Source organism: Athene noctua, chromosome 1, assembly GCF_965140245.1.
Source record: "Athene noctua chromosome 1, bAthNoc1.hap1.1, whole genome shotgun sequence".
Classification (NCBI taxonomy): Eukaryota; Metazoa; Chordata; class Aves; order Strigiformes; family Strigidae; genus Athene; species Athene noctua.
This window is the reverse complement of record NC_134037.1, coordinates 14,428,440-14,443,973: the sequence shown is the minus strand read 5'-3', so window position 1 is coordinate 14,443,973 and position 15,534 is coordinate 14,428,440. Positions and strand designations below refer to the sequence as shown.

Here is a 15,534-nt window from a genome sequence, read left to right as displayed (position 1 = left end):
GGCACAAGATGGGTGAATACCACACACAGTCATTCTTTAAGCACCAGCAGGAAAGTGTCTGCAGGTTTGGAGGACAGCCTAATCCCCGAGAATAGGATTTTCATCTTCTTTCCAAACTCATTTACATCCAAGCTCCCTTCAGAATCTCTCACCCATACAGAAAAAATCCCCAAACATTAGAAGAATGAAGTGTTTTACTTCAACATCAGTTGAAGGAAAAACTACCACGTACTCTGCTGGTAATATCACCTTAAACACAGAAAGCAGAATGTCTTGTACTGCCTACAAGAAACAAAGCCACCTGAAAAAGGCCCTCCCCCTGATCCTTCTCTAAAGCAGTCATATGGCAGTACTTTTCTCCTTTTATGGGCAAAAAAAAAGGAGAAAGGAAGTCAGCACCCAGAGCAGGCCTGCACTGCCACATGAATCAAGAAGCTCAGAGCTGTACTACCCCTCACTCATCCCCACCCCTGTGCATTAATATATACCCCGAGAGAGGGATACCATGAATCAAGTGCCATTTACTTAATGCATATATAATTACATGTCAGCAAGTGTTTCACGCTGAACTTGTCATGAGAATGTATTAAAACTAAAGGATAAAGGGCATGTAATATATTTGCATTTGCTTATCTACCATCTCTTTTTTTGCGCATGTGAATGTCCTGTCAATAGCATGTGAACCTCTTATTTGGGAAACAGCTGTAGTCATAATATGATGCAAAGCAGCTATCAAAATTACTTTCTGCTGCATGAATTTCCACACATGTCCCACACCACTTCAGGGCCCACCACCCACACCCAGCTCAGTCCACCTTCCTTTTCTTCAGCAGCTCTATAAAACAGAGTCAGAGAAAATTACTAATAATCTGAAGTTGTCTTTTTGTCTTTTTTTTTTTTTTTTTTGAGAACTGTGGAAATTTCAGTAGCTCAACACTAGAGAAAGGTAAATGACATACAGAATTCCCTACGTATCAGGCAAAAAAAGTAATAAAAGCCTTGTTGTTCTTTTATCGGTAGAAAGAAAGAAATCATTGTTTCTGTCTCAATAACTGATATTAGAGTTAAAAGCTTAAATCATGAGGACTCCTATCCATAAATAATAGCTAAAGAATTGAGAAATTATAAGGAAACCCATCTCCTCTCCATGCACAGTTGATGGGATCAAGAATCTGTAGAAACTCCCATCTCCTGCCCAAACATAAGTGACAGGGCACACCAGCCAGACCACCACAGCGTAGAGGCAGACATCCGCAGGACACTGTGCACATCTTCTGTGGAATCAGGGAACATATCTGTCAGCCTTACAGTTACCCATCCTTGATTCAGAACCACCTCGCTTTCCCTCAGCTGTTTATGTGCAGTCATTCTGAGTTTTATTTGAATACTGCAATGTAATATTTGACTGCTTTGTTTGGGAATGATCCTGAATTCGATTTCATGAGTTATGCTTGCTGGGTCACATCAAAGGTAAAATACAGATAAGCATTTCCAGGGTCAGAGTCTCTGTCCCTAAAACATTATTTTATTCTTTTTAAGGAAGGAAACAGTATCCCTGGTTATCAGACCATTATCAGGTCAGATCAGATGACCAAAACAGCAGAGTTCAGTAAGGAGTTTAAAATAATCCCTTTTTCTTGAAGTCTAACATTGTCCTTACAAAGAAAATTGAATTTGTTAAATATATGTATTTCTTATTGTTAATTAATTGATTACCATTTGCTTCTTGGAATCTTTGAAGCGTTACCAGTGTGTATCTAATTCTCTTTTGACAAATATTATTTCAGTATAAACATGGAATATTTCTTTAAAAAGTAGTATTTTAACCTGTAGGTGTCCCTTTGCCTTATGAATAAATTAGAAGACAGTGAGTAACAGCAACCACAAAAGTACAAACACTTTATTACAATTGTGGTGACTCAGACTGCCAGGATTTGGCAGCCCAGAGTGTTCCTCAGCAGCAGAACAAAAGGGGGATTTTTTTTGGCAGATTTACTTTTAGTTCAGTAAAGGACAACACGATACTGTCTGTGCCATAATGAATCAAAACCTCAGTAAAACAAAGGCGTAAGTAGTCAGACACCAATCATTTTTTGTCTCACAGCATAAAAATGGACAAGCAGATTATCTATACTTTTAAGGCATCTGTGTGCTCTCTCCCTGTCTTTGGGGAAAAAATAAAATAAAGTAGTAAGAGTATCTAGTTGCAGAAATACAAATCAGTTCTACAGGCAACACATTACCAGAATACTTCAAGATCAGGAAATATCTTCTGTTTTCCTCTTGAATACATCTTGAAGAGATGCTGATGCAAAATAGTAAGTGGATTTTTTTAACACCTCCTCTAATTAAAACCATAAACCCCGTAGACCTAAGTATCACACTCTAACAAAATCTCTCAAGTATTCAGAGCATGAAACCCATTTTGAGAGACACATTTTCCAGCATCCCCATCATGATCTCATCTGGAACTGCAAACCGTCCCTGCAGTAATTGGTATTACAGAGCTCTGCTGCAACACAGCCTTGGGAGAGGGTGAGGGAAGTTCTCCAGTCCTACTGGGCATTTATGCTTTAATAATAAAAACACAGGAAAAACGGTTTCAGAATATCAGCTCCCATTTCCTCTGCTGCCATCAGTTATTAGGGAGATGATTACAGACTTATTTCCAGAAGATGTCAACGTTGGTCATGGAATCTTTATCTGAAGGAGTCACCAACAGTCTAGAGATGATCCCTGAAGCAAAACACTGTACAGTTCAGTACAAAGAGTCAGACCATGTATATGTGGGTGGGAGAAAGTATAACTGAGACAAAATTAGATTATTTCTGAAAATAAAACATACCAAATTAACAATCCAGCTTTCTAAAATTTAAACAAGTTTCAACAGCTCTGAGGAATAGTATTATAAAATTTTCCCCTCGCCATTGTCTCCCTCCCCCAATTTTCACAGCATTAAACAAACTCCCTCTGAAAGATTAGGACCAGCAAATCATCTGTACCAAATAAATACCACTGCACATCTCTCATGAAGGCTATTTAAACACAATTCTGGAATCAATTTACTGGAGATAGGATCATATGGATCAGTTACCAGAGAGAATTTTCCTTCTTCTCCCAAACCAATTCAAGTCTGTAAGTGGCACCATCACTCTGCATTTCCATACCAACTAACAACAAACAGTAATGAATTTTTGCCCCACAGCTCCACACCACTATTAATATGCATGACAGAAACCAGAAGATGAACTTTCTCCCTCTCCTCTCAGAAAACCATTAACTCAAGCTAACCTTCCAGACTTAATCTGGGGCAGCTGCAAAATGAAAATTATAATGATTGGGCTAGGTAGCAAATACACTCACAGTAAATAAAACAGAAAGCAGGTTTTCCTTAAAATGTTTTTGAAAACCAAGAAAACACCACCTTTCTTCCGCATTTTAGTCTAACCACATTCAGCCTAGACAACAACAGTCTTAGGACACTTCTGGGGTCAGTTCAGTTGCTCAGGTAAATAGTACCGAGCTATCTTAAAACATCCCGCCTTCCCAGCAGGTGCTAGTTCAAGAAGAACAAGCGTCTGCTGGCCATCTTGCATCTGCTAGCCAAGCACAGATGCAGATAATGTCATAAAGCATCTTAGCAAAGACAAGATGCCTGTGCTGGACAACAGAACCAAACCAGGCTCAAACTGTGTTCTCATCACAAAATAAAGACTTTCTTCTAAAGGGAACCTCAGTCTTGTCAAATTCTTGCCTTCATTCCCTCAAAATCTACACTTTTCTTGGATTTACTAGTCCGTATGAAACCAGAAGCATAAAATGGACTCCCAGGAGAACTTTGAGCCTGGCTACAGGTTTGAGCTGGTTATATAATGGAAATTAAGATAACTGGGATATAAGCAGGAAGCTATCTAACCTAATAGGGAACAAAGTTGTGAAGGCTGCACTTTAAACTTCACCTATCCTGGAAGCTCAAGCAGTACCTATGTTATTAAAAAGGGTTCTAAAACCCTCAGGCCTCCCCAGGAGCAAGATACAAAGTCATCCCTTTCCCACAAGCTGACCAGGAAAGAAGTCATGCAATTCTGAAGTTTCGGATGAGAAGGCAGGAGCATGCCCCCAAGCACTATCGAGCAATTTAAAAGCATCAGGAAAGCAACCACAGAGGAAGTAAAAGTGGGTGGTAGGCTCTTTCCAGGCTGAGAAGCTGGTTCACAACCACATCTCTGCACATCAGGGTAGTGCCCTAACCCACAGACTATAGTGTGTCCTAGAGTATTCCTGATGAAGCTATGAAATGGATAAATATTTACTGGACCAAAGAATGAAACACTCCTAGAAACCAGATTTCCCTCACCTGAATGCCTTAATCACAGAGCAGAAGTCACTCTCCCTCTGGCCTAATTATTTTTTTTGAATTAATACAGTTGCAGGTGAAATAAAGGACAGCTGCTTGTTGCACTCCCCTGGGAAGAAGGACATGTGAGCTCAAGTTACTTCAAGCTAAAAAGGGGACAAGAGAACCAAGCTTCACACTTCATGAGTAAGGGACTTAACATGCACCATCGAATATAAGGAGAGGGAGAGATAAACATCACTGCAAATGCTTCTTCCTGGAGTTTGAGTAAATAGCTTACTTACTTATTTCTTAGCAAAACAAGGTTTTCAAATCCTGAGGGAACATCCCCATCTCGGGATGCCAAAGGCAGGAGAGAGATGCCACTCTCCAAAATAGTCACGGTGGTAACAGCTCTGGATGGATGCAGAAATAAAGCTCTGTGCATCTGATTTTCTTCACAGTAAAAAATACAGTGTGCTTTCAGACATGAGTTTTAAGAACACCAACCCTAGCTTTGAGGCATCTAATTGTAAAATAATTTATGAGTTCAGGCTGTAATACTACAAGAGGAAGGCCTTCCCCCCCCAATCCCATAAATTATATATATAAAAAAGCTCTAACTTAGATTTTCAGTCTGAGTATCAGAGAACTGTAAGAGAGTACAAAAGGGCTTTTATCTAAAATGTCAGTGTAAGCCTACACATCCCCTTAAAAACACCAAACCACCTCCATAGTGTTATTAAATTGTGTGAACTCCAGTACCCATATATGACTCAGTGATCCAGAGCTCACCACAGACAAGCAGGGCACCAAACTCCAGATCCCAGTATGCTCCATGCCGTATTCTAGACATGACAACTCCCGTGACATATCGGTGCTCTTCAACAGGTCCGAGGGACATTCATGAATCATGTTTATTAACTTAAGACTTTAACCAAACCAGACTAGCATTTGTGACGGGCACACATAGCACTACAAGTTGCACTGCCACCGAAACCTTCAAAATTAACTTTTCACCTTTTACAAACTTCACAAATTCCTCACACATATTTACTCAAAAATAAGCCTCAGACTTGACCATTAGCTTCAGCTTTTGCACCATCGGTCATCCAAACAACATCGTTAAAAGTCAACCTGCCCACTGCCACTACAAACAGCCCTACAAAAGTATTATCACGGACAGGAAAAACAGGATAAAATGCACAAAGAAGTCCCATAGAGCACTGGTTTTGTAGTCTATTGACAAGTTCATAAATTAGACAAGAATATTTAATGTGTTAGCATACAAAAGTAACCCTCTCTAAAATAAGGTAAGACTGACTGACATTTAACAATGTCAATGTGAAAATACCAACCATGAGATTATTTCTAAACATTTAAAATTTACATTATTAAATAAAAATATTTCAAGTGCCTGTGTGTCAGGGTTGCACTGTGTCTTATCTGTCCTAAAAGGTATTTGTCCTCTACCTATTACTGTTATTTTTCCTGTAGAAGCAACTACTGCTACTAGTTTAAATCAAGAACTTGTATCAAGCAGTACATAAAGACAGGAAAAAAAGACATTTTTCATTTTAATTGGAAGCGTGAATTGGAATTCTGTGAAAGTAGAATGGTAATTCAGTACTACACAAGAATTAGGACCTGTACATCTCACATCATTCACACAAGTGCATAGCAGCTTCTATTAAAATTTTAATTTAAACAACAAAATTCAAATTTATGACTGCGTTTTTTGCAACTCTCAAGCTGCCCCATATATTAAATATTTTAATTCATGCCTCTCAAACTGTTTTCTCTGATTTAATGTTACTGTTTTGCATTCCTAGATAACATGAGGAGAAAGCATTGCTAACAGAATGATTGATAACACTGAAACAGATCCAAATACATACTGAATTCAGCACGGAGGAAACACCAAGAGGTTTTGGCTCCTTTGAATCAACATATATTATTAGGATGCATATTCCCCTGTCCACTGATGTCACAGGTCACACTGGCATACTCAGTTTGTCTCCAGGGATTTAATAGGAGACCTAATGATGTCTGGATTGCATACAGGTTTTGGATATAGTAGTATTTTTCTGGTTTTTAAGTGTTAAGTGAATGACCAAGTTTATGTGCTACTGTATGCATTATGCACCTAGTGCTAAAGAATGACAGTGATTCTACAAAACTCTTTCACAGTTTCTCCAAAAACTCTAATTAAAAGGGTATTTGGAAATACATTTAAGTAGGATTGAAGAGGTCTTATTTATAGTATCTGTACATGTATAAAATATTATTTCTGTTAAACCATGGGAATAGTTATTCACCTAACATCTAGTATTTCTGATACACATTTTAAGCTCTCATTTTGTGTAACAGATAACACGTGGAAATCCGCAACATACTGCACATACAAATCCTCAATGTCTTTGTGAGACTACCATACTGCTGAGGACAAGATATTTCAGCCTGACAAAACAGTGTCAAAAAATGATGTCATGAGAACAAGCTAACCACACTAACAATGAATTATCATCCCAACACTGTAAAATTCACTAATAGACTCACTATTACGGCAAAATGACATCTGCTGACGGTAACTATGCAGTAGTATCCAAGATGATCATCATTTTTACTTGGTGAATTAGTTGAGTATTTTTTATTTTAATTACTGGCATACAGTGTCTTTCTAATTACTTGCTATTTGTTTATTTTCTGTTTTTACAAACAGCAGAAGTTCATAGGAAAAATGAAGCATCATTTCAAAAACAGCACAGGAGAGTAGTGAAAAACTACAGAGCAGGATACAATAAAATATTGGGCACTCATTAAGAAACCATATAAAGGATACAGAGAACCTCGCTTATATTTGCCATAGCTTACATTTAAGTGAAACCTTAAAGACCAGATAGACTATAGTATATTGGTTCAAATTTAACTTGAAGTATTTTATTCGTAGTTGCTTTACGCTTTTTATGAATTTGTCAAACCCCTCATGCTATTCCCATAATCTGTAATCTCATTTCATTAAAACATTTTTTAAAGTCTACCCTAGGAAAACTAAATTCATAGGTAGTAGAGCTTTAGCATTAATTTTTAATTTGGGCCCAGTGAGGTGGGAGGGTAGGGGTATTACAGGAGAGTAGAAAGGAGAATTAAACACGGGAAATTACAAAGTTTATTCTTTAAAAAAGAAATAAAGAAGAACATTGCTGGTGTATAAGCCTTAGATGTTATAAAAATACAGAAATTAGCATAACAGAGAAAAGCGAAGTATCTGCTTGGTTCTTCCCTATGTAATATGAGTTGGGGTATTTTTGCTGAGCAGTGCTGAGCATGTGAAATTCTTTGCCCACAAGGCAACCTCATGTCACGACAGCATTTCGTTCCAGATCTCCCCACCTAAGAGTTTACAGCTAGTCGCTTTCCTTTCTTCCTGACCTTTCAGATGGTGAGAGCAGGAGAAGCAAAGCAAAAACATCCCTGTCCCCCTCAACTTACTCCTTCCCCATACACATATAAACTGCCTTTAGGAGCTGATAAACAAAACCAGAGTGCATAGATGGGCTGGATGGCAACGAAAGGCTACCAGGAACGGGCTGGAAACCAACACACATCACCAGCCTCAGCAAGTTATTAGCAAAAGTCTTGCTGTGCTGCCAGTGAATTATGCAGCATCTGATTTTACACGGTGGCCTCATGTATTACCAAGACCTTAGCATAATAAAACCCAGATAAATAAAATTAAAGCTAAATGGTCTTGAAATTAAATTAGGGAAAAAATAGTAATAGGAAGAACAGATGCAAGCGTGAGATCTGTTCACTCTAACACATATCAACACGGACAGAGATTCAAACACGGAGATTAATGCAGTATTACAGATCGTGTTTTCCGTCTCACGCCTAGGTACATCCCTCTGCAAACACCGCGTTTATAGCGCCCTGCACTCAACATCCACCAGCAGCTGGAACAGAAAGTTTGCGGTATGATCAAAGTTGTGAGCATAATCCCCTTTTCTCCCCCGACCACGGCACAGGCGTACTTACTCCAGCAAGGTACTAGGACGTGTTGTTTGGCTGATATCCTCGGTCAGCGTTAAGAGTTAAGCCCGGCTTCCCTGGGCCCGGGAGCGGGCACAGGCTGGTCCCCCCACCGGCGCCGCTGGTCCCTGCAGCCGCGGCGGCTCCGCGTTCGCCGGTTGGCAGCGAGCACCCGGGGACTTCCACGCCGCAGGGCCTGTGCCCGGGAAGCCTCTCCCGCGGCTGGGGCGAGCCCAACCGGGGGATCTTCGCGGGGGCTCGCTCCGCAACCGATGCCCTTCCGAAGGCAGCCGGCAGCCGAGGCGAAGCGAGAGCCCTGCCGGCGCTCCCCGCCCCGCTGGCACAGGCGCTGGCAGCGCGCTGGGGCCGCCGCTTCCCCAGGCAACAGTTGGCCGCGTCCCCGCCCGCCCCCGCGGCGGCGGTGCCAGGGGCAGGGGCGGCCGCGCCGGGGGCCCGGCCCGGCCGGGGAGAGCTGACCCCGGGCCAAGGAGCGGGCACAAAGGCGGCCGCGGGGGCTCGGCGCGGCGGAGCGGGCAGGGGCCGAGCGGAACCCCGCGGCTGGAGAGAGCCCGGGGGCTGCAGAGCCCTGTCCCCGCCCCGCCGATGCGGCGGGCGCTGCGGGAGCGAGAGGCAGAGGCGGCTCAGCCCGCCCGGCCCCCCGCAGCCCCCGGCCCCGCCCGGTCCCGCCGCGCCTCCCCCCGCCCCATTTACCTCAGCCGCCGGTCGCCGCCGCAGGGACCCTCGTCCATGCCCCGCGCCCCCGAGACAGCCGCCGGCGCTGCGCGGCCCAGCCCGGCCCGGCCCAGCCCAGCGCGACGCTCCCGGGCCCGCCCCGCGGTGGCTGCGTGCGGCGGGCGGCCGGCCCCAGGCGGGCGGGCGGGAGCGGCTCCCTCGGACCCGCCTCCCGCCGCCGCCGGCTGTGGGGGGCAGGAGGGGTCCCCGGGACGGTGGCGGGGAAGGGGCAGGGGAGGCGGCGGCTGTGGACGAGGGGAACGGGGAGGAGAGGCGGCGAGGGAGGGGGGTCCCTACCTCCGCAGAGACCCTGCGCGGGGACCCTCGGGCTCCCCAGCCCGGGGGGCGGGGAGCATCTGGGGTGTCTGCCTAGAAATCAGGGAGACGTGCGGCTGTGACCCGTGCTGCACCCCCGCCCGGGGACATCGGCTCTGACCCGAACCCCCGGCTGGCCGCGACCCCGGCCGCCACCGCCCAGCCGGTGGGCTCTCTTCGGGGGGGCGGGGGCACAGAACTGTGTGTGTGTAAATGCTTGAGTTCGGCGGGACTGCAAATAAATTTTTGGCGTTTGTGGCTGTGCAGAAGGCAGCACTTCCTCAAGACGTCAAAACCAGATCTGAGCCCATTCACAGCTCGTGAAAATGCTTTGTACTTCCTCTTGCTGTTTCGAGGGTTAAATAAGGTTAAAGTTGCAAGAGTGGCTACCCGAGGCTTGGTTTCCCCCTTCCCCAAAAGCCAGTCATTTACAGAAGGAAAGAAGGAAAGAAGGAAAGAAGGAAAGAAGGAAAGAAGGAAAGAAGGAAAGAAGGAAAGAAGGAAAGAAGGAAAGAAGGAAAGAAGGAAAGAAGGAAAGAAAGAAAGAAAGAAAGAAAGAAAGAAAGAAAGAAAGAAAGAAAGAAAGAAAGAAAGAAAGAAAGAAAGAAAGAAAGAAAGAAAGAAAGAAAGAAAGCCTACAAATAACAGTATTGGAAGTACAGCACAGAAATATGTGGTTATTTGTACATACCAGGGCTTTGCTTGCTGAGGTTTTTAGATGTTAGAAGCCATGATGCTGACCACAAAGCCGTGACAGCACTGTGCCAGTGAACCTGAGAGTTCACGGCCGCGTTCAGCCTGGGGCAGACGCCTCCCAGATAGGGCCTGTGCACACCGAGAGGTGTGATTCTCATGAATATGGCAAGTTTTGAAGTGCTGTGAAGCCAAGTAGTTTGGTAGAGCTGCCAGCACAGGGTCTGCTGCTGACTTGACCCTCTGGCCTGTCACTCCCACTGAGCAAGTGTCCCAGAGCAGCATCAGTTACATGATTTAACTTCTTGATTTTACCCAGGCTGTATCCAGATGTCCTTGAAATGTTCTTCTTTGGTCTGAAAATTCCAAATTTTCTAGTTAGAAAGTAATTCAAGTGACATACTTAGTCTATTAAAAGGCTTGGTGTCTGTTACTGTAACACATATCTAATATAGCTACCGTTACAGCACCCAGCTTGGTAGAACACTAAGCTGCTGGCTTGCATTTTTTATCCACAAGTCTCAAAGTACCTTTCAAAAGAAGTAAATAGCATTGCTCCACTTTCAAGTGGGAAGAACAGTCACATGGAAAACTTGAACCAGGAGAGAGAACTGAACCTCAGATTCCCAGCTGGCAGCTTAATGTCCCCTTTTACTTATTTTTCTGGGGCATGCTTTCTGACTGCTGAGTAATGGACGTGTCTTTAGTTGGATGCTTTTACAAAAGAAGAGGCAGCTGTCACCCATCATTTGGAAATATTCTGACTCTATTAGTGTATGTTATGCATGCTCTTACATTGTCTGCACTGAATGCATCAGGGACTTAGCCAGAAGAATGTTTTCATTCTAGGTATGGATAGTATTTAAGAGTTAGAAAAGCCCATCTTTTAAATCCTGTCAAAACAAAGGGAGCGTTATGTATTGATGAAATGGACTGTAGAACATCTACGTAGCTTTAGCGTCACAGACTGCCATAAGACTGATGTTGAACAGCCTCTAGGGGGAATGGCAGGGGAGCGATAGATTTCAGATTCCCAGCTTTGGACAATGACGTTAGAGACCAGCAAATAATTGTTTAACCAGCGATTTGTGTATTAGCCAAGCCACAGTAACTGTCTCTGCAAAATTGTTATCCCAGTGCTGGTGTGAGACAACTTCAGTTTGAGGCACATCAGTAGCATTCAGATTCCTCAATGAAGTTATCTCTTTTATCACTTGGACTCTGTGAGGGATCTCACACAGCAGCCGGCTTTTGCTTTGAGGAGGTGCGGGATTCCTAATAAAGTTCTGTCTCATCTCTACCAGACCCATCCCAGTACCTCAAACACCATTAACTTTCTCATATGAAAGGATGTACTTGCATTTACACAGGTGAATCGTGCTTCTGAATTTATGTATACAGACACCTGCATGTTCTTAGACATTAATTAGGTGTCTAATCTCCCAGTACGGTCAGTAGTAGGGTCCAGGTCTGGTGCTTTCATATGTTGTCTCACACATCACAAGAAGCAACATGATGGACCAGCCACTAAGATTAGTCTGTGTTATCACAGCTCAAAACTACCCAGGCTCTGTTGGCCCAGGTCCTGATCCATGGGTGAGATAAGCAGAAACATTCAGGACTTTTTAAGATGCCCTTGGGTATCTTGCTTTGTTTTCTACTGCTCTTCCAGAGCAGTCCTGTGACTCGTAGCTCAGGTAGAGATCAGAATGCCCATTGTTACACAAGTGAATCTGTCTTCACTGCAGTGGAAACTTAGACACCTGCATACAGACATCTAAAATTTAGGAGTCTGAATTTCACACTGAATCCCATCCAAATCGATTTGCAATCACAAATCTCAGGGGAATTTAACACATTTTATTTCACAGTTATGACAATGTATACACAACCAGTTGCTATGGCTCAGCTGGGACATAGCAGCATAGCAGCAGTCTCCCAATTTTTTTTAGATGCTGGCCTTATAACATCTGCTGTAATTTGAATGGTGATGTAGAGGTTTTCTTTTTGACAGGAATGATTCATAAAGTCATCTACAATATTGGTAAATACTTGAATTTTTAACTACCTGGAACAGTGTTGTCTAGTCTTTTGTAGAGTAAGGTGCCTTGCAACTCTTGAAACTCATAGCTTTATGCAGAATTGCACTAACAATCATCTGGATGCATCCAGTGATCTCAGAACATATGGGAACATGAGTTTTCAGCTTTTGATGTTTAACTTGCTAAGCAGAACTAATGTATTATCTACCAGCTTTCTGAAGTACTACATGTAGGAGTTGATTTGTGGAATAAAAGGACATCTTTCTTAATGCTCATTTTAGCTCTGTGCAGACTGAAATGACGAAGGTTAGTACAAAGAGCGTTCTCAGGAAAAGAAAGGTTTAGAGCCCAGTTCAGAGATTATCAAATTCAAAGGAAAGTGTCTTCAATTTCAGTGGCCATTGAATCAGCCCCTTAATCATCTCCTCAGTCTGGAAGTACTTTATTTTTGTGGTTAACACGGAAAAAAAGGATAATGCTAATATATTCTATGAAGTAAATTATATGAATATTCAGTATGATCCTGTCATCACTTGCATAATTCACAGTACCACTGATAGTGTTTGGAATTGTAGCTGTTTATCGCTTTTGAAGATGGACGTCAGTCCTATTTTGGAATTTAGGGACATAATTTTCTTCTCAGTTATGCCACTTAAAATTAGGAGTAAAGCCAGTAACTTTTGAGACACAACAAACCCGAAGAGGAGGGGAGGGAGTCAATCTATCATTTTACAACTCTGAATTGTGTCTGAAGTTGTTTCCTATGAGAGAACTGTGCTGCTGTGGTTTTGTCAGTATTTTTCTCTCCTCTCAAAGAACAAACCATTAGTAAGGGGTCAGAGAAAACTTCTGCATCTCAACCGTGATAGATATCTCCAGCTTGAAGAGCTTTCCTTCTCAGCCTTTATTGCAGTAAACCCCCAGTTTATTTCTTGTATCAGCTGGTGCATGATGTTGGAAAAAGCATGGGCAGCCAGCCCTTTGCTGACAAGGGCCAAACCATGGCAGATTAGAGCAGCTACTCTGCTCAGCAAAAATACAGGACTCTCAACTGAATACAGCTGGAAATCTGACCTGTGTTTATCCACCTGTTTGGAAGTCGATATATAGGAAATATAATCCCCTTTAAAATACATGTACACACCTTGAATGGCACACAATAAAACTATATATTAATTATCTTCATTAGGCATTCAGTGCAGACACATTTTCATTGTCAATCTTACCAAATTAAGCTACTCAGGAAAGTGATATGATTAAGCTTCTGGTACAGGCTTTTAAAGATATCAGTATGCATGCGTACAGCTTAAAAATAGTCAAGATTTATAATATATATTGCTTAAAATAAAAAAAAATATTTTTGTAATTTTTAAGCAAGTCAGAATAATGCACATTAAATAACAGGACTTTGACTATGTAATTATAAAGGAAGGTGGTTAGACCCTAGGACTTGCTTTGGGTATGGTTCTCAACTGTAACTACCTTATCCACATGTACATGGACAAAGCATAATAATAGTGTTCCTATGTGGTGATAGATGTTTGTTGTTAATGCTGTAACCTGAAAATCATAACAACAATTGACAGGAAACATATCTTTTGAATTCAAAAGTTTATCAAGAAGCAAACATGGAATATTTAGTCATTCTGTATGCTGTTTCTATAATGAAACTGCAGGATATTTTAGTGGAATTACATTGTACAAATATTAGTTCAGGTTTGCTTGAAATACTAGTTCTATTGCAAAACAAATAGTGAGAATTTTAATAGCTCATTGGATATGTAATGTTTCATTTATCACTATTAATGATAATAAGAAAATGTCTAAGTACCAAACTATTTTAAGCTGGTCGGCACACACCCATTTTCATTTGCATCTAGCAAGATGTATCCTGGCAACCGTATATTTTTGGATTCGTAACAATCTATTCTATTCATTTTATGCAAATGAAGTAACCAATACTGCAAGAATCATGAGAATTCAAGATGGATAACTTCCATCATTCAGAGCTATAGATAGTTGACTAGGAATCTATATGAGTCATATTTTATTTTTTTTTAAATAATCTATTAAACATTTCCTTCAATGTATTTACCCAGCTAAAATGTTTATCTGACATGATTCACATACTCATACTCCAAAATGGAAAGCAGTAGCAACCCAAGCTGTGTCCTGTGAAGTAATGATTATCTCCCACACCACAGCCCCGCTTCTGCTTTATTAACTTGCATAGAACTTTTGGAGGGAAGTAGCAGAGCAGAGGCTCCAAACGTTGACCACATCTATGCATGCTGACTTGATAACTTGATAAGCTAACACACTATCTACAGTAAACATTGTTTGAGTGATATATATTGGGTTTCTATCATATTGTGTGTGAATGTCATTGAAAGGACATTTTTTAGAAAGCTCTCTTCTGATTTTGGTGGGTATGTGTGAATGATTTGTTTGCATTTGCTATAGAAGAAAGTTTACAGAAACCTATGTATCTTCATTATATTCCATTATTATCAAAACCCTTTTTGTTTGTTTTGAGAAGATCTAAGGAGTTCAGCTGGGACAAAGCTCTGTTTATAGAAACGGACTGCATATAATACCCTCATAAGTGCAGAATGTTTACAAAAGTAATTAATTCCTTTTTTAACTTGTGTTCTTCAGAAGCTTTCAGCCTGGATCAAAACCGCTGAACCTGAATACAACCAGGCCTACATAGTTCTAAAGCAACAGTTGTAAATAAAGCTTTCTGTAGCAGCATAGCTGGTAGACTGAACCAGAACCCTACCAGCTAGTCCTCAGTGAACATGGTAACTATTGTTGTTCCACTCTAAGGCGATAATCTTCCACTGCTGACCCGTAGGATTCAGTTAGACCCAGAATAAATTCAAACTGGACAACTGAAATGCTCCTCAGTCACTTTTCCTGTCCTTGTATCAGAGTTAAGTGTACAAGCAAGAGTGGTTGAACAGTTTCTGAAGCAAGTCCTGAGCCACTGAAGTTTTCAGGTGGCCAAGGACCCCTTTTTCAAGTTACCTTCGTACATGGTACTTATCAGAACAATAGTCAGAACGTGCTTCATGAGATAAGGAGGAGAGCCTCCCTTGAGTACAACAGGCTCTGTAGAGAGGAAGACATAGCTGATGAAAATGGAAATTTCAGCCATCTAATTTTGCCCCATTGCTACATGGCAGTCAGTGAACTTAATTTTGACTGGAAACTTTGTTAAAAGGTCAGGACTCCAATTTGGTGACGAGCAGTTGTTACAGGAAATTACACAAGTGTGGTAAAGTAATGGCTGTGTTGCTAAATTAGATTCTTAGCTTTTGTAATAGGAAAAGCCAGGGTTTGAATTGCCTATACAATCTCAGTGTGGATGCCAATACATTT

At 41.9% G+C, this 15,534-nt stretch overlaps 1 protein-coding gene across 11 annotated transcripts in view; it reads right to left on the bottom strand.

Moving 5' to 3' along the window:
- CYRIA (CYFIP related Rac1 interactor A) overlaps window positions 1–9,200 on the bottom strand; it is a 60,101-nt gene extending 50,901 nt beyond the window's left edge. For 4 of the 11 annotated variants that reach the window (XM_074895614.1, XM_074895607.1, XM_074895617.1 and 1 more), the window contains exon 1: window positions 9,080–9,192. Coding sequence is in view for 3 of the 11 variants with exons in the window: in XM_074895605.1 (XP_074751706.1) it covers window positions 9,080–9,117 (38 nt within the window). In the remaining 8 variants the exon portion in view is untranslated. Of the gene's footprint in view, window positions 1–8,374; window positions 8,995–9,079 lie in introns of those variants that run through there. The other 7 variants (XM_074895609.1, XM_074895611.1, XM_074895612.1 and 4 more) reach the window with 2 other exon arrangements.
- Window positions 9,201–15,534: the final 6,334 nt, after the last annotated feature.